Source organism: Drosophila persimilis, unplaced genomic scaffold (genome assembly GCF_003286085.1).
Source record: "Drosophila persimilis strain 14011-0111.01,24,50 unplaced genomic scaffold, DperRS2 tig00000002-arrow-pilon, whole genome shotgun sequence".
Classification (NCBI taxonomy): Eukaryota; Metazoa; Arthropoda; class Insecta; order Diptera; family Drosophilidae; genus Drosophila; species Drosophila persimilis.
Genome location: NW_020825289.1, coordinates 14,901,786 through 14,927,337, shown reverse-complemented (window position 1 = coordinate 14,927,337; position 25,552 = coordinate 14,901,786). Strand labels below are relative to the sequence as shown.

Sequence of the window (25,552 nt, the reverse complement as noted above, 5' to 3'; positions counted from 1 at the left end):
TGTTTTTGGTTATTCGTTCCTTTGTGTCAGCAAGAAAATGCTCGCAGCCATGCCACTGCTTCTTCTCCTCGCAACAAAATATTCACGATTTATGGAGGGGCCGCTTCCTGATTAGTTGGGTAATTCGAGACCGAACACATTCACAGCACGTGACCTGCAGCATTCCCCTGGGAGTTATTTATTCTTTATATTCGCCATTTGTTACACCTGGCTGTCAGCTGGTCTCTGCTGCAATCATCTGCAACAAGTTGTTGGCTTTGTTTATTTATTGCTAATTGAATAGCTCTGATTGACCAATGACAGTCGCTAGCCGCATTCCTGGTGCACAGGACATTTGATTAAATGGAAATTCCTGACAAATTGCAACCACAAAGTAAACTTCAAACGCTGTTTGAAATCCCCCCCAAAACCACAATAATTTTCATAAATTTCATTGAAATAATTGCAGCACAGAGAGTATAGTATAAATATCTGTGGCTTTGCCATCAAATGACGTCTCAGAAATTTCCATTACCCTTGGAATCAGTTGTTGTCGTTGGGCAGATTTTGTACAGAGACTTGAGAATAATTCTGCAACCTTTAAAGCCAGCTTTTAATCGCTAAGCTGTACTGGCCAAAAGCTCAAGGCTTAATAGCAAGAAATTAAAGAAACAGCAAATTTTAATAGGAAATATATGAAGATGATTCAGTGTTTCATAAATTTTCAGAGCGATTGTAGCAGCCGTGAGTGGGCCAGGGCAAGGGAAACCACTCAGGCCCAGGCTTTATCCGTTTATAGCCATGGTTCTAAACGCACTTGCCACTTATCAAGGCTCATTGCCGGGGCATAACAAAGTTGCGTCCGTAAGTCATTATGCTGATGGTCCAGCAGAGGCCTCCCTCCACTCCTCTCTCTCTCAGCACAGAATGTGGCTCCCCGCCACAACCATCATTATGCATTAATGTAGTTAGCACCCGAGACCTCACCTGGGCCTACACCTACACCTACACCGCCGCCATTTACAGCTGTCTGACTGGTCGTCGTCCTCTGGGCGAGAACAATTTCACGGATCCATTGTTTTCAACAACATTTGCTTTTCATCACTTTGTTTGGTGTGCATTTTGTGGGTTTCCCCCGCTATCCATCCATCCTCCCTACCCCCTACTCGACCAACCGGTGAGTATGATGATAATCTACGGCCCCTTCTGTGTGTTTATGACTTTTTCGCCTTGTGAAAATTGAAGCCAGGCAAGAAAAACATAAAGAGCAAATATTTCTTTTGTTTTATAAGAGAAGGAACAGAACCGAGCCGCCGTATCGTATGCATCGGAGTAAGGGCTGTGCAGTGCTGTGCTCCTTTGAGTGATTCTCATGTTGTTTGCTTTTGCCACTTCGATCCGTGCCCTTCAAGCTCCACTTGTTATAACACCCACTGGGCGGGGGGTCTGTTAATTAGCCCTGGAGCCGTATTTAATGACCATGATGGACTCGAATGCGAATTGCAACTAAAATTAAATAGATTTATTATTCAATAAATTGAACGCTTATGCTTAGAATATGTCCATGTTCTTCTTGTTGGTGTTTGCTACATTCTGCTTGGCTTTGGAGTAGCTAGAAGATACGAGATACTTTGGGGGGCTGCAGGGGGGGAGAGTGTGTCTGTTGTTTTCGGGCCAAGAGCGCAATTTAATTTTACGACAAATACATTTATACTTACAATATTACTTGTTTAGGCTCTACATCTAATATATGTCTATGATGATGCATACTCAATGTGGTCATAATGGATATTTTTGTGTGTGTTTCTATGTGTGTGTGTGTGTGTGTGTGTGTGTGTGTGTTTATGAATGTGTTCTTATAATTATCCAAAGATATATATTTATATATATAATAGATGTGTGTGTGTGTGTGTTGTATACAGACTACATATTGATTGATATGTACAGGAGGAAGCTTTCAAGCTTAACACAAAATAATGATTTTCTTTAAGGTGAGAGGGGTGATGAAATTTATAAGGATAAAACAAACTTCATACTAAAAACAAACTAAAAACTCATTTCTGGGAAGCCTATGCCCTATGCGTATGCGTTCGCGAATCCTAGCCTATGTGTATCTATGGATATATTCCTTTATCGATGCTTGCTTATGTCTATGATCTATCAGTAAATACATGCTCGCCAGCTTGTCTTTTATGCAAATGTGGAAATTGAACAGACATACATACATATATCTTATATACTTCGTTCTTTATATATTATATTATTTATATGATCTTCTACATGCTGCGGTTAGGTTAGTCTTAGAGCGGTGCTATGCTGGTGTGGGTGTGGGGTGTTGGGGGGTATGCTACACATACATAAAACGATTGATTCGAACCATTTTGATTCGATTCTGCCTCTTTGTAATGCCGCTCTATGGTTCCGACTCAACAATGGATGCATTATTTCATCTTATATTTCACTTCTATCTCCTACGGTGTATGCGTTTGTGTATGCGAATGCATAAGTGTTTTTTTTGTGTTTGTGTGTGTGTGTGTATATACATATAAGTTCTGGATCTGTGCATCTGTGTGCTTGTGTGAGTTTTACTTCTTTTGTATTTTTCTGAAAAATATGACTTTGGTATTCCTCTCTCGATACTTTTCCCGGCTGGCCTACGAACTGAGCACCGCATCTTTCAGCAGGGAGATACCCACACCGGCAGCACCCACTCCCGCTCCCACTGTCCCCCCGCTACCATTCACAATGGCAGCAGCAGCAGAACTGGTGTCCATATCCTGGTCTGTCTCCTCGTTGGCCTCTTCCTTGACTGGCGAACGTTGTTGAGCCTCCTCCTCGTCCACGGCATGCGAATCCTCCTCTTCCTCATCCTCCTCGTCATCGCCCGCTGGCTCGGGGCATGGCAATCCCGTTCTCCCGGTCGATGCCTGTGTTATTGGTGCATTCGCCACCAGGACACCCGAGTACTTGATGCCATTTAGCTCGAGATTGACAATAAGCTGCTGCTCTCCATTCTCGCCAGTTCCTGAAAGGGATAAGGGATTGAATTACATCGGATCCAGATAAGCAGCAGCGGTACTCACCATTCCTGGCCACCTGGAACTGCATGCCCGAGAGTAGGCTCAGCGTATCCAGTGGATTCATTTTAGAGCTACCGCCACACTTCTCCTCCGGCTGATCCTTGGCACTGGCCTGGGCCGCCTTGCCGCTCTTCTTCTTGGTGGACACCGGCGAACCGTGGCGATGCCCCACCGAGGCGGTGGTGGTGGATGTGCTGGGCGAGTTTTCGATGGCCGAGTCATCCGACTTGTCCAGCTGATGGCTCTGGTGGTGGTGATGGTGGTGTCCGTTCATCTGTTGGGCCTCGCCGTCGTCGTGCATGGACGAGGAGTTGCCCGTGGTGTTGTGCTCTGCATGGCCGTACTCGTCCTCGGGTTCCCCCTCGGAGGCGGCGTCCTGCTGGTGCTGGTGTCCTCCATGGCCGCTGTTCGCCTGATGATGGAAGCCTGCTGCCGCCGCCACGGCAGCCATGTTGTGTGGATTCAGATAGAAATTGGCGGGGAAACCGGGCGGCAGGAGGCTGCTGCCCCCTCGTTTAGCAGGCGGTGGGTGGTGCGGTCCGTCGTCCTGCTCCACGGGCTCTGGCGTAGGCTCTCGTTCGCGTTCTCTTTTGATATTTGTGAGATTCGGTGGAGAGTCTGAGAGGTTTAGGGCTTCGCTGTAATGGAGAGAAAAATGTTAGATGTTATATAGGGTTAATGTCTTGGGTAGGTATTTTTTTTATATGGCATGTAGATGGCGCTAGTACAGTGAGCTAGATTCAATGCAGATGGCGGCACTCTACACTCAATTTGGATTCTTACCGTTGCTGCGGGGAGGTGTGTGCCGATCCTGGTGGACTGTTGTTGTTGTGGTACATGTGCCAGAGTGCCACCTGTGCGCTGAGCGCATCGTGCTTGCTGATGTCCGGACTCTGTGATCGCTGCCGCTGCTGCTGCTGCTGTTGTTGCTGGAGGAGATGTTGCTGCTGCTGTGGCGGTGGCTGCTGCTGCTGGTGTTGGTGTTGGTGCTGCTGGTGGGGATGTGTGGCGCCCAGGACTGGCGCCATGCCCTGATCCTTCTTGGCCTGGATGAGCTGCAGATACTCCATCATGCGGCTCTCGATCTCCTGCTTGACGAGATTGGGCATCTGGCCGAATCCCGGGGCACCCATCAGTCGATGATGTGCGGCCGCGGCGGCGGCCGCTGCCTGGGCCTGCTGATTGTTAGCCACTGCCGCATGGGTGACCAAAGCCAGCGGCGACATCTGCTGCATGCCACCCGGCAGAGAGGGGCGCGAAATGGGCGTCTGTCCAATCAGTGGAACATTAGCATCCGGAGCATAAGGAGCTATACCAAGTGGTTGAGGTGTACTCACCAGGGGCATCTGGTTGTGCATGGCCTCGTACTGGCCGTAGCTGGAGCGGCGTCCTTCCCGCCGATTGCCATCGATGGCCGCCTGCAGCTCGGCCGGTGTGCTTAGGTTCTTCTTCTCGCACTCGTACGGGTACAGATACTTCATGTATCTGCAAGATGCATAAAATTATTAATAAGCCCGGCAAACATGGCCTAACAGCAAATATCCAGAGGGAGCAGGGACCAGGCATAGCAGGGAATGTCGATGTGGATGGGGGATGGGGTACGGGGTACGGGGACACTCGAAACTTCAGGTTGATGTTGTCCTGTCGGGCATTTAAGTTGAATTATCGTGTAAATACGAAAGCGACAGGCAAACAAATCTCAATCCACCAGATACTTGTGCTCGAGCAAGTGAGACGGATAGATACGAGCAGCAACAGCGAGAGAGAGAGCGAAACTGAGACTCGCTGATCGATTGCTGCTTGATCGGCTATCAAGTCGTGGACGCGGGACTCTGGACGTTGCACTGTTTGATTGTCCGTTTCTGTTCACCCCCCTCATCTGTTTGTGTTTGTCTTGGGCATAGTTTCTGGCCAGGCCAAGACGCTTATGGGGAATGGGGGGGAAAGGTGCTGATGATGCCACAAGGTGTCCACTTACTGGGTCCGCAGGGTGAACGCTGCACTGGTGATGCTCGAAGGCAGATGCAGTCCCTTGATGATCTCCTGCCACAGCTTCTTGTTGATCACATCGACGAGGCCACCGCGCGCAATTACCAGATTGTACAGCTCGTAGAGATCCAGCACGGACTTGGCCATAATGGGCAGCCGATTGATGGGCGTGCCTGCAGAAAACAGAAAGAGAGTGTGAGATATAGGTATGCGTATTCAGTTTTGGGGGCCTACGATACCGATTTGTTTGTTTGCGCACTAAAAACTTGTTCTTGCACTTGTAAATGTTTTCCAATGCGCTCGTTAAATGCACCAATAAGCAAAACACGGTTAAAATATCTATAAAATAGATTTATCTGCCCAATAGAGTAGATTTCCTTCCTTTCCCCACTCTCCCCTCACCATCAGCCATTGATCACGAAGCAATTAACACTTGTAGCCCCCGCCGTAGCAGGCTGAAAAGTGCTCAGAAGACCGAAGCCGATAAAAACAGAAATAAATCCTAATTGTTGCCCGATCCCCCATGTACATGTATGTATGTATGTAAATATATGTCTACTTTCTGTCTGTATATACCTATGACTGGATACAACATGATGTTTGTACATATGTTGATCTGTTTATGGCGGCTAATCATCATCATCCACATTGGCATTCATTCGCTTCAATTTCGTATTGAAATTGTATTATTCGAAATTTCCACGTGCCCTTTCTCACCTATTCTTTTTATTTGTGTGCGCTACAATGTAAAGTGCAAGGTGTTTGAGTGTATCAAATATGATGTCTATGATTTTGAAGATAACTTATCCCTTAATTTGGTTGGTTTTTCAGTATTGGAATATTCTGATGATCGGTATTGAAATAGTTCCAACAAATGTCGATTATCGATGGACTGTCCCGCTTAAAGAGTAGCGCATTTAACATATAAAAAACAAATCAACTTGCATAATTGCTGCCTCCGTACGTGAGTAATTTGAATTTGTATAAAGCGGCCGGGCCCTGCCTCCTCCTTTCCTTTTTTATGATCCCAAATCCCATTCCCATTCCCCTTCCCCAAATACTGCTGAATGCTGCATGCGGCATGCTGCATGCGGCAGAGGATCGATCGAGTTTAGTTTCTTTTCCATTTTCTGTTTTATGAGCCCGAGAGGAATCAATCAAACTCGTTGATGGACGTGTTGATTGAATGAAAATACGTTTTGTTTTTTATGCATATAAACAAATTGGGCGCGTGAGGAGGGTATGGGGATGGAGGGATGCGATCGACTCGGATCAAAAAGGAATATCGTACGACGAGTAATACAAAATAAATGAAGAGCTGCCAGCCAGCCGGCAATCGGCAATCCAAGCAAAAAAGAATCGATCAGAGCACACGAGCCACAGCCACAACACACAAAACAAAAAAACGAATCATATACATAATCAATGGCAATTTAATGATTAACTCTGCTGCCGGCACTCGCCTCGAATCGAGCGATCATTAAACTCTCGGACTCATAGTCGATCGGTGGTCGCCTTGGGGGCTGGATTTGAATTCCTCTCTGGGGGATTCCGATTCCGACCCCGATCCCGAGTCCTATCCCTGACACGCACATGCTGCCACAGTCGACTCCTCCCGACTGCCGACTTATTATTATTTTTCTTGGCAACTTTTTCTTCAAAATCTTCCTCTTTTCTTTTTTTTTGTCTTTCGGTGGCTTTCAGGCAAAAACTCTTTTAGGGGCAAAATTTATTTATTTATCCGTGTGTGGATTTGTTTTCCTAGATGTCAGGCGGTTTTTAATGGAAATTAAAGGAAATTTGATCGAGTCTGAAATCATAACGCCACCATCGCATCTACATCGCATAGGGGGCGAGAGAGAGGGGGAGTGGGCGTCGATCCCATGGCCTGACAACTGATTCACTCGATCTGCCTCGGGGATGGATGAGGATGAGGACGTGTCTGAGCTCTGGGGTCTGGGCTCCCAGCGATCCCAGAAATAGCGTCAGCGTTGATAAGTGATTGACGTCTTTTAATTAAGAATTGCGCCGCTCTTCGGTGCCCAAACATCTCACGGCATCAACACAACCGATCCACATTCCCCCCGGCACTATAGCCGCCATAGTTGCCTTTCCTTTCCGCTAGTTAGTTGTACAATTGTACAATATCATTTTGGTTATAGTCATGCTTTGCTATACATTGAATACATTCTATATCTGAGGAATACACTCGACTCTTTATTTTCCGCTATTCCGCTTTTCCTCTTTGTTTTTTGCCCCAGAAGTGAGTCGCATTTTCGGCGCTTCCTTCTCATGGCAGACGACATCTTAGACAGTCGGTACGTAGTGTGGCAGTACCCCGCAGTGGGAGCTCCCGCTCCCGTTCCCGTTCCCGCTCCCTTCTGTTTGCTACCAGTGACCGCGTCGTCGGGGCATGCATATGTCAAAACTTGAACGCATGTGACAGATTAAAATCCATTAAGTTGTCAAGCACTAGAGATGCTCTACACACACACACACATACACCATAGCACACACTTATAGATACATAGATATTTTTATATATTTTATGAAATGCATACGAAATTAGATAAAATAAATAAATAATTGCATCCGGGGCCAAGTCAAGCTCAGGCCTCAACATAACAGACTATCATTCGCCTCAGATTCGCACATGTGTGCGAAACACTCACAGATACTCACCGACATGCCTTTGTGTGTGTGTGTGTGTGTGTGTGGGCTGTGGAACTTTTGTTAAACACACAAACATTAACTGAGAATAAGGCAGAATAAGATACTCAGGAATCGACTGAAAGATACTACTCCCTTTGCTTGAGAGTTCCCTGTGCTACATCTAGTTCCCATTTCTAAAGATCATCTGGTATCCTACCTCATAAAAGAAACCCTCACTCATTAAATAAATGCAAAGTTAAACTACGTAATACAATTCATGGACATATAGAAACCCCTCTCTCTGTCGCCCTACAAAGAGTATCGTCTGCGGATAGGGCCGGGCCCTACTCAATTCCTACGATATGCAAATACAAACAAATTTAATGCACTCTCAAGTCGTCAGTCAGTCAGGCGATTGCAACAAACACTCGACAGTCGAGTCGAGTCGAGTCGAGGCACAATACCATCGCACAAAAGTCACAAAATCACAAGAATTGTGATTACATTTTCAGGCGAAAAGGACGCCGCAAGGAACAGGAAGTGAGATTTATTAAGCAAGTACAGTCACGACAAGCTGCCATATGTGTGTGTGCGTGTTCTGCCACAGATTTCCGATGCATTTTCGGTAATGCTCTCATAATTAATGACAAAAGTACAGGAAAGCATGCGCTTGCTCGAAGGCTTGCCTGGCTTATAAATAGGCATTTGCTCCGATTGCAGCGGCCAGAGTCGCCTTCGAAATTTAAGTACCAATATGCATATGGTGCATAAACACCCCCATGCCCCACGCCACATCACATACCCCTTTCCCTTGAGGAACTGTGTGTGTGAGTTTGACAGTAATTTGAAGTGACAAAATGACAAAAAGTCATCCGCATAACGATTTCTCTGCTGCTGCTGCTGCCATCCCTCCCTCTTTCCCTCTCTCCCTCTCCCACTCTCTGTTGCTCTTGATGGGTTTCTTTCACTAGAATTTCTGCATATTTTAATGGCTCCCCTTTTCGGCCCCAAGCTTCAAAATCAAACGTCAAAGTGCCGAGAAATTTATTCAATTAACATAATTTGAGTGAGCCCAAAAACACTTGGCTGGCTGAGTCAGCAATCTGTCATCATTGCCAGACCTGGCCAGGCCAGGGATATGCAAATGGTGCCCCAAACCACAATCTGGATAGCCCCCTACCCTACCCTCCCAGGCCAGGCCCCCTTTTCCACCTATTTCCCCCCTGCTGTAGCTTGCAACTTACCGCGCTTTTGCATAAACGAGAACAGATCATCGAGGAACTCCTTGCGCTTGGGATCGTCATTGATTTCGTAGAGCTGAAAGTACAGAGGAGGGAGAGACGTACAGAGAGTGTTATAATAACCTTATAATATGGATACAATGGGCAGTATGCAACAATGGGTGGCAACAACAAACAACTTGACTCTTTTGGCCAATGGTTTCGCACAAAATGGCGTTTGGCCCGCTTTTGCCCTTTTGTTTGGGATGAATGTTGGGACAACAATAGATAGATGTTGATGTGTTTGGCTGTGGATGTGGCTGTTGACAGGGGCGCGTGTTGCGCCGTTAATTCTCGCTCTCTCTCTCTCTCTCTCTCTATGAGTGCCGCCGTTCTCTCGGTGGTTTGTTTGCTGGGGGTTGATAGAGAAACATTCCCCTAACCTCCATTTCTGGCCTCGTTTCGAGTGTGAGGCACTCAATGAGCGTGAAGTATAATAGAAAAGGTCAAAGGAAAAAGGGAACAAGGGAAGAGTGCGAGTACAATGGATAATTAGGTGATAAAGATAGGGCTAGAGATACATACAAATAGGCAGATAGACATACAGATACATATGTATCTGCCATCTATTCGTTATTATTTATCATCTACGTTTCCACCGAGAGACTGGGGAAGACTCGGGGTTCTCCCGAGGCTCATGCTTTGACCTTTGCCACCAGGAACCGCGACTGGCTGGCTGGCATCTTCTGCAAAAGGAAAGCCTTAAACTAGCCAAAAGCCCTGGCTTTGGGTTTAGCTGCAGCAGCTCCAACTACGAGTACGAGTATGTTCAAAATTAATGACAACATCGGAGTGAACTCATCAAATTCGGAATTCATCATACTTTCCGCCTACTGCAGCATCAGCAGCAACACACTCCGCAAAGAGGGGGATACACAGATACAGAGACAGAGACAGAAACAGAGATCCAGAGACCAGAGATCTCTTCTATCCGCGGTGCACATTCTAAGTCAATGCGAATGATGAACTGCCTCCTTCGGCTCCTCCACTGTCTGTGTACCTGTGTACCCTGCTGTACCCCTTCACTCCACCCTTTCGTTGCTTCCTTCACTTCGCATAAATGATTTAAAACCAAGTCAGCCCCAGAGCCGCTCTCCGTGCCACAGACTGTGGCTGGCTCTGACGACTCTGAGACGAGGCTGATGCCTGCCGCCTGCCTCCTGCCGCCTGCCGCCTGCTTCCCAAAAAAAAGTGGCTGGGGATATATTTTTTATGATGCACGACGCCCACAAGAGCTATAGCAGCACCACCACTGTATCTGTATCCAACAGATACGAATATATGCACATTTATATTTATTCCCTAATACTTCTTTGCGCTAAGAGTCGAGTCGGGCAAAAATGAAAAAAAAAAAACCAAAAAAGGAACAGAAATAAATTGATTGAAGTCTCAGACTGGAAAGTTGTTAACCGATTTGCTCAGATCTTTTTTTCGATCTGATTCACTGGAATTTAAGCTGCACTTCAAACTGAAGATATATCTGGTATCTAGTGGTAGTATTTATGTATGTACCTCCTGTATTTGATCTTCCGAAATGAGCATTTTAATCGCACTTGTTGAGCTCGATGGGGGGTTATTTGATTGGCAGACAACACGGTCAGGTCACGGTTCACTTGTTTGCAATTCCCGAGATCACTCGACGATCGATTTATATACAGAAAATCGATTTTTTATACCAGACGAGGGGGACATTGATCAACGCGACGATGCAACGCCATCAAAGGTCGTTTATCAACTAAAAATATGGTAGGAGTCTCGATTGAGATGCTGCTGCCGCCGCTGCTGTCGCTGTCGATGCCGTCGATGCTGTTGTTGCACTCACACGCACACAGAGAGGCACACATGGGTATCTGTGTGCCTGCCTGCTTGTCTGGGGTATTTTGTATTAATAATCATAAAATGAAGTCCCGCTTTCCATCGCACACACACACACACACACTCACACGTGGCAGGGTTGTTGGAAAACCTGCCACTATCCGTTCCGTTCCGATCCGATCCGATCCCTGGCTTGCATCACAGCAGCCGCAGAACCGTTAAGCGCTACCAATATACTCGTGCATGTATCTCATCTCACAAATCCGCAGGCAATAAAGCAATAAAGCGGAAAATACATGAATTCTGTCTATCCCCTAAACAGGAGTTTGTAGACCAATCATAATCGTTTTTATAACTATCGAAGCCGCCGCTGTGCTGGCTGCTGCATGTCCTTCCAAAAGGACACATGTTGAGCAGCACATACTCGTACAACATACATACGATCCTTTCGGGCCTGCTTTTGGGTGTGGGTATGGGTTCGGGCTTGGGCTTGGGTTATAAAAATAATCTCACTTATTTGTCGCCTGGACTTAGTACCTAACCTAACAAATCCCTCGCGCAGACGACGACGACCGACTGCTTGAAATTTGAATCCTTGATTCTGGGAAATGCTTCAAATGCATTTTCGCCAGCAGATCAATTTTTCGGTGCCAGCCCTCTGCGTTTTCTGTACGTGTGTGGGTGTAATTTATAACTATCAGATACAGAGAAAAGCAACAGCAAAAGGTTTCCTTTCCAATGGAAACATTAAAATTTTATATTCGTATATTTGGACACAGATCCCGTTGCAGGAATCATAAGTGTTATCCTGCTGCATCGAGCCACTTACACGAATACACCCACAGCCACACACAGATACAGATGTACAGATACAGATTGAGAATGCATCTGCAGGTTGCGATGCGCTGCATATTTATTCAAGAATTTCACACTCATTATTCAAAATGTGTTGAACAGATTGTTCAGTTTTATATTCTACTTCATTTGCTGGCTCTTTTTTTTTGCTAAAGAATGTGGCTGTATCTCCTCAACTGCTTAATGCTTTTAAGAACCAAATTAATGTCAATCTTAGACAACATATCTTTAAATTCCGTATATTTGATGTATCTTTTTGACATTTTCGAGCTGATAGAAGTTCGTTTAAGGTTAACGATACTCAATATACAAAAGTATATTTTATAAAAGAGAAAAGTATGGGTAGGGAGATCTGAGAGAAGCTCTGGCCTTTAAGAATTCTTTGCGTATTCTTCGGAATTCTGTCATTAGTCCATTAGAATAGTTTCCGATGACTAAGATATCCAACTAATTACAAAGAACACGCGCCAAAAAAGAAAAAAAGAAAAAAAGGTTGCGTATTGAAGGGAAATTCCACAGTAAATAGAATATGAATTCTTCTATAGAGGTAGGAGGTACGAGCATGTATGGTTGCTTTTTTCAGAATTAAAGTACAAAGAAATAGAATAAAAATAATATTGGAAAATGCTTTAGACGGGGTCTATAATTAAACATAATTATTCAGTATGTACAGATAATTGACATTGATTAATGAGAGCAGAGCAGAGCAGGGCAGAGCGGAGCATAGCAGAGTGGAACAGCGCCAAACGAAGAACTATATAATATTCGTTAGTACAAGAAACGAGGAGCGAAATGTACCAAAAATAATATTTTTATTTATTTTAGTTGTTGTTTTCGTCGTCTTCGTCTGCGGATAGATGGATGGATGGATAGAAAGATAGATACGAGATGGATAGATGGATGGATGGGATGGGATGGGATGGATAGATGGCTGACTGACGGATGGCGCAAAGCACAGACCAATGGGGAGGGGATGCGGGGAGCCAGGGAGACTGCTACACCGCTAAAATCAGAGCAGAATCTGACTTGCGATGCTATGGCGAATGGCGAATGGCGGATAGTGTTCGCAGATACATAAGAGTATCTCTGTGTGTATCTGTGAGATTCTCTCTTTCAAAATGGTCTCTTCATAGTCGCCCTGTGCTGGCCAATCTGTTCAATTAACGTAATTAACGTTTCGCCTCATTTCATTCCGTTTTTCACAATTAATGAAGGAGAAGGCAGACGGCAGGCCATTTTGAATATCAGCTTCAAGGGATTTAGCCCAACACCTCACCTATCGAGGCGGCTGCGATTGGGGCCGCGGGGGTGGCTGGCGGGTTTAGGGGGAGCCGGTTTCAGCAAAAACATCATCATCATTCAAGCCTTAGCCTCACTCCTCACACACGGAGTAAGCGAAGGTGTTAAGCGTGAAGCGTAGATACAGATACAGATACAGATACAGATACAGATACAGAGATACATAAGTATCTTTTGCAGTGCATTGCGAGGGTCAAAGTTTTTATAGTGCATAGAGAATGCGGGCTCCGTTTGATGGATAGCTCTCGCTATGGCTCTGAAAAGGGAGGAGGACGGATGGACTGTGTGGTCGTCTGTGTGTGTGCATTTAAAGTTAATCGAAATTCCGTTTTTATGGCCAACCCGAGCCGAACCAAAAGCTGTTGAGGTTCACACGACGCAACAGACACAGACACGGATACAGCTACGGCTACGGCTACGGCTACACTCGCACACATTTTTGGCAACCACAATTTAATGACCAAAAAATTGTGCACTTCTCCTCTCGCCTCAGATCTCGACGCGCACTCGAACTCGCACTCGCCCCGAATCGACCCCAAAAGCGGCAAAGCGGCGCACAAGTTTTCGGGCCTAATTGCTCATCTTGGTCAGCATCTGGATCGGACCGCACACAGAACGGTAGAGGGAGGGGAGAGCACAAGAAGTGGGGGGTAAACTAGCTATTTTCTCACCAAATTAACGCCCTTAAGAGATGGGCTTCATTAATTGCTCAATTGCAAACCGGAACTATCGAGTGGAACGCCTCAAGGCGGCACTAAGCAGCAGATAGCAGCACAGAGCAGAGCAGAGCAGAGCAGCCTCGAAACGAGATCATAACTGGCCTTTTAACTGGTTTCGTTCCCCAGGAGATGACGAGAAGATGATGCTGCTGCTTGCTGTCCAGTTGGCATGCCTCCTGCGTCTGCTTATGCTCCTGCTTGGCTCACAGCTTGGCTCCTGCCTGCCTGCCAGTCGCCCGAGAGCCCGATGCGTTTGCTATTAGCCGTTAATTGATAGTTTTGCCTGCATCTTGTTTGCAGTGAGAGAGTTTCTGTCGAATTCAATTGACTGACAGGAGGGACTATGACTAGGTTTGGGACTAAGACTGAGGACTGGGGACTGGGTACTGGGGACTGGGTACTAACCTGTCTGACTTGTTTGTACTGCTCTTCAAAGCTCCATCCATTATTCTGCTGCGATGAATTCGATGCCTCGCTGGACGTCGATGAGTTCGATGCGGAATTAGCTGCAAAGTGGCGGGCTGAGTGCAACAGTTAAACACAAATGGAGTCCCCTCGAGTGGCGATGCCACGATACCAACCTTCTTTGCCGCCACCGCCTGCCACTGCTGTGGGCGATGCAAACGAGAAGGGATGTCCTCCGCCTGTGCCTCCTCCTGGTCCTGCTCCTCCACCTCCTCCTCCTCCTCCGCTGCTACTGTTGTTGTTGTTGGAAACGGAGTGGCTGCCTCCATTGGTGGCTGGATTGTTGCCCGAACTTGGTGTGGTGGTGGTGCCTCCTCCCATGACACCCCCGTTGTAGCTGCCGCCATTGCTGGCGGTGGGCGCCGAGGCCACATGCCCAAAGGAGGCTGCCGCCGCTGCCGCTGCCACCGAATTGTGGGGCAGGGTGAAGCCCGGGCTAATCGTCGTGGGCAGCATATTGGCCCCGAAGGCTGCCGCATGGGCGGCGGCCGCATAGTCCTGTTCCTGCAACAGCAACGTGGCGTTGATTCGGCCAGCCACTCAGGCACTCATTCATGCACTCACCATTAGTCCCACCTTCATGTCGCGCACCTGCATCTTGAGCTTCTCCAGGACGTCGCTGTGCTGCAGATTTGGAATGCTATGTAGTCCCCCGATGCCCATGAAGCTGCCCAGCGCATTGAGCGGATGATTTGGCGGCAGCTGATGGTGATGGCTGCAACGATAGCGATAGCGATAGAGATTAGGAATCACTACCCAAGCCCCACTCTTGGGTGCTCTCTCACCTTAGTGGCAGTTCTGTCTGCTGATCGGGACTGGCAAAGTTGTGGCCTCCGCCTCCGCCGGCCGCTGTGTGACTGAGTCTGGCAGCAATCGCCGCCTTGGCACTCAGCTGATGATGCTCTCCCTCCACGGAGTCACAGTCGCGCATCTCGTCGTCCGTTCGATCACCATGTGACTGTCGGGCAGAGAGAAGAGGAGGAAACGTTTGAGTCGAGTGCGGATTGCGGATTGATGGCGGCGCTTATGTCAACAAGCCGCCACAATTGGCCGCCCGCTGGGAGACGCTAATGGGCAGCGCTTTGTCCACCGATCGAAGGCGGCAGAATCGTAATCAAAATCCGAATAAGAATCAGATATATAAAGATCTCTTTCCATTGACTGTGACTGTGGCGTGGGCAGCACTTAGCAAATGGTCATTGATTTGAGTCTGGATTTGAGCTCTAGATCTAGCTCTGATTCAGACTCTGGTTTATGGTGTTTCTCTCTCAGCCTTGCCTCGCGGCCCGTGCCACACGGAAAAACACATTAGCCAAGGCACGCCTGGCAAATTCAATTGAAAGCAACTGAAAGCCACTTCCTCCAGGCGGACAGGCAGACAGACAGACAGGCGGAGAGGGTGACAACAAAGGTAACCACTTAATAAATTAACAATGGCAGACCCGCAAAACGGCAATCAGGCACCATAGCTCCAGGGCTCCAGAGCCGCTAGAGAGGGCAGAGCCGAGAGCCGAGTACTCTCCTGCCCCGGGAGAGTCGTGGTCAGAGCGAACTGTGAATATTTTCAGCCGTGACTCTTTGCCAAGAAGTGCGCCACGCATGGCCGAGAGTGCAACTGCAACTGCATCTCCAGCAACCAGCAACAGCGACAGCGACAGCATGGACTTGCCACTCTGGGCACTGGCACTGGCACTGGCACTGGTACTCCATCACGGCTTCTTGGTTTTTATGCATTTGGAGAGGTGCAAATTAAGCGCATCTGTGACTGTGTGCAAATCGGGAATTTTCAATTTAAACACAGCCAACAGTCAACGCAGCAGCAGCAGCAGCAGCAGCAGCAGAGCAACGTTCCACAAAGTAAGCCAGAGTCTAAGCGGAGTCGGAGTCGGGCTCAGAGACGGTGTCGGAGCCCAGGAACGAGTACTCCTCGTATGTAGATATAGATATGTGTACAACATTTATCGCCTTGCCCCATCCATCGCCTGGGCTGAGTAGTGGCAAGTGTTGTTGCTGTTTCTGTTGCTGGTGCTGGTGCTGGTGGTGTCGCTTGGGTGTAATCATAAACGCAACCAAAACCAAGGCATAGACAATGCCTCGACCATAGAGAAAGAGAGTTCTCGGAATTCTTTGAAGTTTGGCGCAAAATGTGAGCCAAGCGAAAATGTTGCACACTCAAAAACGGAGGGTGGGAAGGGGGGAAAGTTACTTGTATCTTGTACGAAGCTTAAAGATACATGCATATACAAGTATGTATGTGGCTGTGGCTAGAGAGAGAAATGAGAGCGCTATGATCGCTTCTCGCATGCATGGGATGTGGCCTCTTGACTTGGCCTGGCTCTGACGGCTCTGGCTTTGGCTCTAGCTCTGGCTGTGACGGGTTGGTTGGTAGTTAGCCAAAGAGTCAGTGGTTACTTCACTGGAGAGTACTCGCACTCCTCTATGTCTGTGTGTGTGTGTGTGTGTATATATCAAATTAATGTAAGTTATCGAAGCCATGCGAAATACACGTATGGACGGTACGCTCCACTGGGTGCTCTTCTCGTCTTCTGGACTGCCTTTTGCGTTGCGGTTTTCTGTTGCGCTACTCTCGTGTTGACCAGGCCCAAACAATTATAATTGTGGTCCGGTCTGCTCTGGTCTGCCCAATGGCAGGGACCAGGCACCAGGTACATGCAGGCCATGCCAACTTGCACCTATAAAATGTCTAATTAATGCACAACGAATTTGTGCCGCTTTTTGTTGCTGCTGCCTCTGCAGTCGTTACAGTTGCGAATGGATGCGAAAATATGGATGGATGGATGGATGGTTGGTTGGTTGGTTGGAGGATCCACACCCCAAAACCATTTTAAGTTTGTAATTTATTTATTTTATGCATTACAAATCGAACAAAGTTGTGTACTACGAGGATGGGTCGATAGAATTTATTTTAGAGCTATAAAATATTCACAGAAAGTGTTATTTAATGCTCGTAGCTGAATCATGAATCGATGATCTAGAAGCGTTTTTCTTAAAGGAAATTTATGGTAAAGCATTGGTAGAAATTGGTTGCGTTTTCCGTGCAAGCCGAAAACAATGGAAAGGAATCCATCCATCAAAAGCAACAAAAGCCACAATTCCTGGAAAAGATATGGAATTTCATCTGAATATCGGAGTGGGAGCTTCTGGGGAAGCATTCTCGGGCTAAGGGCTGCGGCTATGGGCTGCGGCTGTAATAGGCGTCGCATAAATCAGCATGAAGCGATAAGGTGTTCCACTTGGAAGGCATTAAGTCACATCCAATGGCTGGATGGATGGATGGATGGATGTATGTATGGTGGGGAAAACACAGCCCCACTCGCAGTCACACTCATACAGAAGTACATCCAGCTAATGGATATATATACAAGTATATACCGATATGTGGATATGCATATGGTGGTCTCTGAGGGACACGTTAGTTCCATTAATTCTAGCATTGATAAAACGCTACTGTTATCGTCTCAACTGCAGGTCGAAGCGAAGCTCGACTTTCAGCAAAAGACATTAAATCGCAATTAGACCTCTCTGCTCTGCTGCTCTGCTGGCGGGCTGTACATGTGTCAGATACGGATACAACTACTAGGCGTACTGGAAGTACTCCAAGAACGCAAACAATACAAATGGAGGTGGATATGGATGTGGATGTGGAGGTGGATGTGGGCCCCAGAGAGGGGGCGATAGTGCAATTTACTTTAATAGCTTTCAATACACCGCCGTTGCCAGAGGCGACTCGGAGACAGACGACGACTATCTATCTGAGTGCCACAATAGTGCCTTGGTATAGGTAAAATATTTAATTTATTTGCCGTTGACAGTTTTTCTCCCCCCCTCCACTCCCCACTCCTTTTGTCCCCTGGTTTTTTTATCACTAATTAGTTTACATTACATTTTCGATAGAAGTAGCTGGAAAATAATGTATCTCAAATTTATTATCATTGCATTTCCATTTCCAATTTAGTTAATTTCCATTCGCTGTTTAACAATCGAATGGACAAATTTGTAGGAAACGGACCGTCAGACGAACGGACCAACGGACAGACGGACGGACGGACGGAGCCTTAGCAAACCCGTGCCGCAGCATGTGCAACATGCCGTGCTAATTTAAAACAAAAGGACGTGCCGCTGCGACCGCTCGGAAATCCATAATGTGACAATGCTGTCCGCGAACGGACCTCAGGACCTCCAGACCGTCAAGGCAAGCTGTGAAGGGCGCTGCCAGCAAACAGGATCAGCCGCTGCTACCAACCACCGCACACAAAGGGGCGTTTATTGTGTGAAGGATTAAGATTATGCATTGCCAGCGAGCAGCATGTGTAATGTGTAATGTGTATCTGTATCTGTATCTTTAGCTCTCGATGTCTGGCTTTGCTTTGCTTTGCTTCTTTTACTGCAACTGCATGTCCTCGTGTTTCTTTTCATTTTCCATTCTTCTCCTTTTTGTTTTTGTTTTTTAGCTTGAACTCTTAACGAACCGAAGGCCTAATGTCCTTATGACTCAAGTGTCCTCTTCGTCTCTCCTCGTCTATTGAGGATCAGCTCGGGGCGTGCTGTCGTCCTAAGTTTGTTGGGATTATTGTTATATACCGATGCTGAAACTGAGAAATTAACAAAAGAATACCGAATCGGATTTGAATATTAAATCTATAGGATATCATCTATTTAAGAGATACATATACTTGTGAGTATTTATTTTTCCTCAAAAAAATCCCAGATATTCCGAATTGTTCAATCAATTTTTGGACCAACGATCCAGGCCCTAAGGGGTACTGCCACATGTGTTCTCAAGCATACATACATACGCGTATCTTGTAACCGAATAAATATGTGTGTATTTATCTACATATATAAATAAAAATTGCTCATTTACGCATCTACCCCGTGGCGAATTATGTATTTAAAACGCGCTGCAACGACGACAAACAACAACAGCAACTGCAAAGGGGAAGGGGTGGAAGAGCCACAGCCAGCGGCTAAAAGAGGGAATATAAAAGAAAAGATGTGGGAAAAAGGACAAAAAACACAACAACAACAGCAACAAAAACATGTGCAACGTGGTCGAGAAGAGATCGTACTCCACTCTGCCGCCGCCGCAGCAGGCATTGGGGGCATGGAAATAAAATTAAAATGCAAAACGTATCTGACAGATACGTGCATACGGCGCGCACACACACAGATACACGAGCGACTGTATGCGTGCTAACAAACGCGATTTCATTCGCTCGCGAGCGTCGGAGCGGAAAAAATAAAGCGAATAAAATATAAAAATGGAAACAACAAAACAGAAACACAGACACACACACACGCATGCCTACTCGCGCACACACACACACACAAGCAAAACGTAATGGCGCTGGCGAGCCGCATTCGCGTCCGCGAAAAAGTATCTGTCAGATACACATATGCCGGCATATGCGCACACAGATACCCGTACTCATGCACATGCATGTACATATGTGTACGTACACGCACGCCCATGTAAAGTGAGCGCTACAGCGCTACAGACGGCCGGGACGCCAGACTAAAAGTTTCGCGTAAACAATAAAAACACAAAAAACGAAACCGGTTAAATGGCAACAGGAGGAGTAGGAGTGAGAGAGAGGGAGGGAAGGGTGGAGAAGGAGCAGGGGAAGGAGCAGCGAGGAGGAGGAAAAACGCAACGGTTAAACAACCAGCAATAGTTGGGTTCGGCTGAAGCTTCTCTTCTGGCTCTCTCTCTATTTATTTCTGCGGAGCCCCCGCTTGCAAGACCGACCCCGACCCGACCCGACCACGTCCACATTCAATGTCTGGGTCTGGGGTGGATTCACTGCGTCTAGCTTCGATTGCAGGCGGCAATAATTAAAAACTGCATTATTTTATTGCTTTGGCCAGCCCGCAAGTCGGCCTGGCCTGTCTCTGGCCCTGCCCCTAAGACCGACGACTTGGACTGCTTGGACGGACTGGTTGTCTGGATATGGAACTCAGGAGGCAGGAGGCAGGAGGGGGGCAAATGGCTTGTCGCCGTCGTCTGCCAAAAATATACTCCATTACTTTTGTGCCTTTTTTTTTGGGTGTGGAGTCATCTGAAGAAAGCTCTCTTCGAGTCTATACTTTCCACAAAACAATAAACAGTTGATTTCGGATTGTGAGTCAGGGCCTTAAAGAAGGGGATGGGAAGGATTTCGGAAATGAAATTCTTGGTGGGCTCCCCCGACCATTCGCCAAAGGCACACCCAATTTCGGGGGAGAAATACAGAGGAGAGAAATAGGAGAAATAGCACTCTGACAACAATTCTCGATCATTCTATTCTACGCAACAAATATATTATCCTCCCATATGAACCATGGTTTGAGGTGTTTCCTTGCGATAGCTGCCTCACCTTGGTATGAATACACCTTGGTATTCATATTTTTGCATTCACACTTATTCGCCTGGCGATTCGCCATTCGCGATTCGTTATTTTTGTTGCCATTTTTTCTTGTTTTTTTTTGTATTTCGCGTTGGCGCAAAAGTTTATCGCACAATCGGCAGCTGTGCTGGAAAAATCCAATTAACAGTTTTATTAGCTATGGTTGGGAAAATAATTCATAAATTCATTAAAAACAATACGGCCACGGCAACAACAAAAACAGTAGATGAAACAGCAGCAACGGCAGGGAAAAAACTGTACTAATATTACCAATAATAATCATATTTCTTTATGAGCACTTTCTGCAGTTGATTTTGTGGCTGACATTTGTCGCCATACAACTTTTTTTTTCGAATTTGTTATTGCGAAAATTAAATTAAAAACCTATACTCATTCTGCCACAAATGACGGGACACGGCCCCATATACATCACACGACACCACACACAACACACGTGCCCCTGCCCCCACCCCATCCTTTTGGACAGTTTCAAGTTCGCGCCCAAAAGATACTAAAAGCAAAACAAATTTCGTTTGTCATTGCGGTTGAAAGCGCCACCAAAGCGTCGAGTGTGTCACGGGTGGGAGTGGGGGTGTGGCGGAAAGTGGAAGCCAAAGTGTCACCCCAATGGAAGGGGCAGCAGCAGGGCAAGACAGGGCAGGCCTCCCCACTAGATACTTAATCAAATATTTTTCCTGCCCCACAGTCGCATACATACGCACTCTGTAGGTTATATGGTTATGCAACAACAACAACAGCAGCAACAGAAGCAGCATGAAGGAAAAGAAGAGGAGCACACAAAAAGAATTTAATAAAAATCGTTGCCTGTCAGCGTACAAGAAGCCAAACAAATTATAACAGGTGCCGTTGTCGACCCAAATGAGTTAGTGGAATGAATGAGATGGCCAAAAGACTGGGGAGGAGAGGGATATATCCAGAGAGGGGGTATGCAATCTGCATTATTTTCCATTCGAGCATTCGACCATCAGAAGAAACAACCAATTGAAGGGATTCATTAAAAGTTCGTTAGGAAGCGCAAAGACCTATATTCTATAAGAGATCTTCCATTCAAATATGTTCAAAATTCAATTCCCATCAAGTGCTACTATCAATCCATTAAAAACCCGACCATAAACCACAAATAAATCCCGAAAACCATTCCAAAGTGTGAATCCGTGCACCACCAAACGGGCAGTTAACAACCACTGAGATTTTCGGAGGAGACCCCAACCCCAACCCCAAACCTCTTGCCCCCTCACGAAGGCCATGATATAATGTGGGAACTCTGGCCAGAGCACGTGTGCAGTGGTCAAAATCAGTAGAGCAAAAGCCAAGAAAACGAATCAACTGCAAAGCGGGAGGCAGTGAAGTTCAACTGTCGGGGGTGGGAGAGGAGTCATGTTCGGAACTTGATTTAATTTAAAAACGATTCAAAAATTAAAGACAACAATTCGACAAAATAATTTTAAACTCTGCGTTTAACCCAAGTAATTAAAGGCGGTGCTGGAATGACGACGACGGCCAACAAGTAATGGGCATCGGCTTCGGCATCGGACATCCAGCAGCATCGGGCCATTGGGCACGACTCGGAGGCTCGGAGTTGGTTTCATTTGAGAATTTATGACTTTTTGACAGCCCACATTATTGTTTAATCGTGACTTTCGAGTTGAAAATCTCAGAGTAGCCTTAGGATTTGATTTGAATAGAAATACTCGTACTCGTACTGGAACTCGTACAGTATGGGGATCGGATCCGCGAGAAGCGGGAATCGTTTTCGGATCGGATGTGCGAATGACACCAGCATATAAAGAGTTTTCAGTTCGGGGTTTGAGTTAATTAAATAACACCCACATGGGGTTGTCGATTGTTGGGTTGTTGGTGGCGTATGTAAGTGATATTCAATTGTGAAACCCCCGTTCTTCCTCATCCTTACCCTTCAATTAACACCCGCCGCAAAGAAGGGAATGAATGTCTCAAAGTGGAATTCGAATAATCATATGACGGGACAATGTTTGCACAGCACAACAGCCCGGCTATCAGAGGAGTCGGTGGCTGGATGGCCTGGCCAAAAGCGAGGCTATTAAAAATTATGTAAATAGCCGCATCTCGTCTCCGAGAGAGTGTATAAAGTCTGGCTCATTGTTGATCGACCCGGCCGGCCACCGCCACTGCCACTGCCGGCACACTGTCTATTAACAACAATAAAACTGAAAGAAAAACAAAAGGCTGGAAAAAACTAACAAGAGTTTTATTGAATTGAAGAAGAGACAGCATCGACAGCATCGGCAGCATCATCGGATGCTGCACAGCCGACATTCACATACCAATGGATACGATATACCTGAGACTGAAAGCGAATGGAACGGCGGACTGAAAGGCAATAAAACCCATTTAATATTCATTTAAGGTACTAACAAATAATGCAAATATTTGAACAATTTATTTACATATGAACGCCATCAAAGAGCTTGGATTGAAAGAGATCTTTCAATTGATGGTAGATGGAAATTGTGAACGAGATCCCACTGATGACGGGACGCGGCTCTGGCTCTGTCTCTGCTCTGCCTCTGGGTCCGTCCTCCCGAAACAGATGAATCTATTTGTATTTATGAGTATGTTATGCACTTAGGCCCAATCAATGTGTAAATGTGTGAATGTGTGAGTATCTGTATCTGTGTGGGTCTGCTTGAGAAATGCGCTGTGTGGTACCATTTAGCATGTCACCTTTTAACGGCTCTCTAACAAATAGAAACGCCAAAAAAATACGAGTATATCTGCCTTCCCTCTGTCCCCTGCATCAATATCAACATTATCTTAACATTATAATTACTCTTTGAATCGTTTGCAAACAATTTAACTTGATTTTGCTTGAATTCGTTTTCTGGTTGAGGCCGAACACAAAAATAACTCCAATAACCAAATAAGAGATCATCATCATCAAGGTGTAGGAGAAGTAGGAAGCCGACGGCAAATCAGATCGGTTCGACACACCTGTTTGGATATTTCCCCTATAGCTTTCTCTGACATCCACTTTATCTCTGATGTAATATTTTCAGAAATATGATGATCGAGTTACCAAAACCAATCAAATTCTCTATTTAATGGATAGATGAAAGGATGAATATTGCGTTAATTTCGATTTGACAAATTTCATCTGGTGAAATATATACCTTGGGACATTTTGTCAAATAATTGAAAGAGATGTTCAGATAGACACGAGTCTGTGGCATATTTTTGGCATGAAACGTATTTCAGCCGAGCGCTTCCAGATGCTTACTCATCGCGATGATGAGGGGCGAATATTGAAGCAATCTTTGATGTTATATCAAGAGTAATCAAGCAGATCGAGTACGGGTTCTTAAGAGGAGACGGAGACCCTCAACAAAAGCAAATATATAAAGATAATACTGGTTATACAAGCATATATGTACTGATAGATCACTGCATATCTTACACTTACATTTCCTTAGCACAACTTTCTTTCAATCGACAATTTCATATCTTACCAGATCGTCTCCCAAATCGGAATCACGTTCAATATTGCTATTTGAACGACCGCTACAGTCCATAGTAGGGTGCACGCGAAGTTGCATTGAAGCCAGCGCTGCTTCTTCTATCTCACTCTGGTCCACGAATATTCTGATACTGATTCAGATCAATGTTCCGATATTTGCTGTTTTCTATATCACCGCACACTTTCTGTTGTGTTTCTTAGCTTTTTTTGTGGCTCTTCTTCCGTCTGTCGTTTGCATTTGTGTCGTTCGCGCGAACCGTTATGTTCTGGTATGGATGTCGATCCTCGGTGGTCGTCTCCCACGCTTCGGTTTCTCCAAGAGAGGCGAAAAGAGACGTTGAAGAACCGTTTGATCACTTTTCGCTTTTTGCTTGCTCTTCTCGTTGTTTGTTTGGTTGCGAATATTTCTTGGCAAACTTTACCGTTGTTGCACAAATTATTCTTCTGCGGAACGTGGACAGGGGCGGGGGCGGAACACAACACGTAACACTCACTACCACTGCACTGTTTTCGAGCCGAATTACAGCCCCTCGATTAGTAATATTTAATTGTTATTTCCTCCTATAATTCTCCTATATTCTCCTATAATCCGGACAAACACGGACGAGCACCGACCGACGCCAACGAGGAAAAAAAGCGAATTGGGGCTTGTTTGGACCCCGTGTCTACTTGTAATTTCAAATTCCAACCGTTCTTTCAAGTCCGCCCACTGGCAAATTGCCGAGAAACAAATAGGTATGACCAACAGGCAAAACGGCACTGAAAATGCGAGGCGTGCAAGGTAAAATTCACCCTTTTGCCGATCATACCATGAAAAAATTCAATTTTGTTTTCATAGCACATTTTTCATCACGCTCGGCGAGGTGAGGTTCGTACTTGTTTTCAATTTGTTCCCTGGCTGTTTTCGCCTGTTGTCCATACCCCTTTTTATAGCCCATTCAAAATTACGCTCACGACTCATTTCTTCGTTGCCTGTATGAGTGGCTTGATGTTCCGATGCTATTCGTTTCACTTCTCTCTTTTCGCTCCCAACTGTTTCTTTGCCACCCGTTTCACTCAACAAGGAAGGGGAGAGAGAGAGCAGTCAACCAATCGTATGCACTCGATGTATGTATGTTTTGATGTATGTAACTATGTAAGAGTAATCTATGCAATAAATACCTGAATTCGTGTTTGTTTGTGTGTGAACGTATCGCCCGTTTCGATACCCATACAGACAAGGCCAGAGACCATGTGTGTAGACAGCGTGAATACACTGTTGAGCAGGGTTGGTGAATAAACCGAATGGGGTTACTATGTGCAAAAGAGTGCAAACTGTACAGGTGGAAGTGAGTGGAATATAGCAGGTTTGAAGCAGTATAACTCTACAACGACCAAAGTCAAGTATTATTTTTTCCCATTACTCAAGCCTGTAGTGCAGTGTGAGTGCCTATGTATTGTATATCTTTCGATCGTGTTTTATACGCGATTCAATTGAGCAGCTACGTACGCCCTTTTC

The 25,552-nt window shown here is 46.0% G+C and overlaps 1 protein-coding gene across 3 annotated transcripts; it reads right to left on the bottom strand.

Moving 5' to 3' along the window:
- Positions 1–1,644: 1,644 nt before the first annotated feature.
- LOC6592527 (protein dead ringer) lies at positions 1,645–24,741 on the bottom strand. Of its 3 annotated transcripts, none has more exons than XM_026985855.1 (11): positions 24,047–24,741; positions 14,919–15,091; positions 14,698–14,848; positions 14,250–14,637; positions 14,074–14,189; positions 8,945–9,017; positions 5,038–5,221; positions 4,397–4,544; positions 3,843–4,327; positions 3,063–3,697; positions 1,645–3,004 (listed from the first exon to the last, which is right to left on the bottom strand). In XM_026985855.1, exons 1-11 carry the CDS (start codon positions 24,131–24,133, stop codon positions 2,634–2,636), a joined length of 2,811 nt encoding a protein of 936 aa, XP_026841656.1. In that variant the 5' UTR covers positions 24,134–24,741; the 3' UTR covers positions 1,645–2,633. The 3 variants fall into 3 exon arrangements, with proteins under 3 accessions (XP_026841656.1, XP_002018229.2, XP_026841657.1); XM_002018193.2 differs by having other exon boundaries at positions 14,074–14,174; XM_026985856.1 differs by lacking the exons at positions 14,074–14,189; positions 14,250–14,637; positions 14,698–14,848; positions 14,919–15,091 and having other exon boundaries at positions 24,047–24,738.
- Between the last annotated feature and the right edge of the window lie 811 nt (positions 24,742–25,552).

Coding starts and splice junctions, on each gene's coding strand:
- LOC6592527 (XM_026985855.1), bottom strand. CDS start 24,133: ATGCAACTTCGCGTGCACCCTACTATGGACTGTAGCGGTCGTTCAAAT. Junction 14,638..14,697: donor ACATGAAGGTGGGACTAATG/GTGAGTGCATGA, acceptor TTGCTGTTGCAG/GAACAGGACTATGCGGCCGC. Junction 9,018..14,073: donor AGTACAAACAAGTCAGACAG/GTTAGTACCCAG, acceptor CTGTACTTTCAG/CTCTACGAAATCAATGACGA.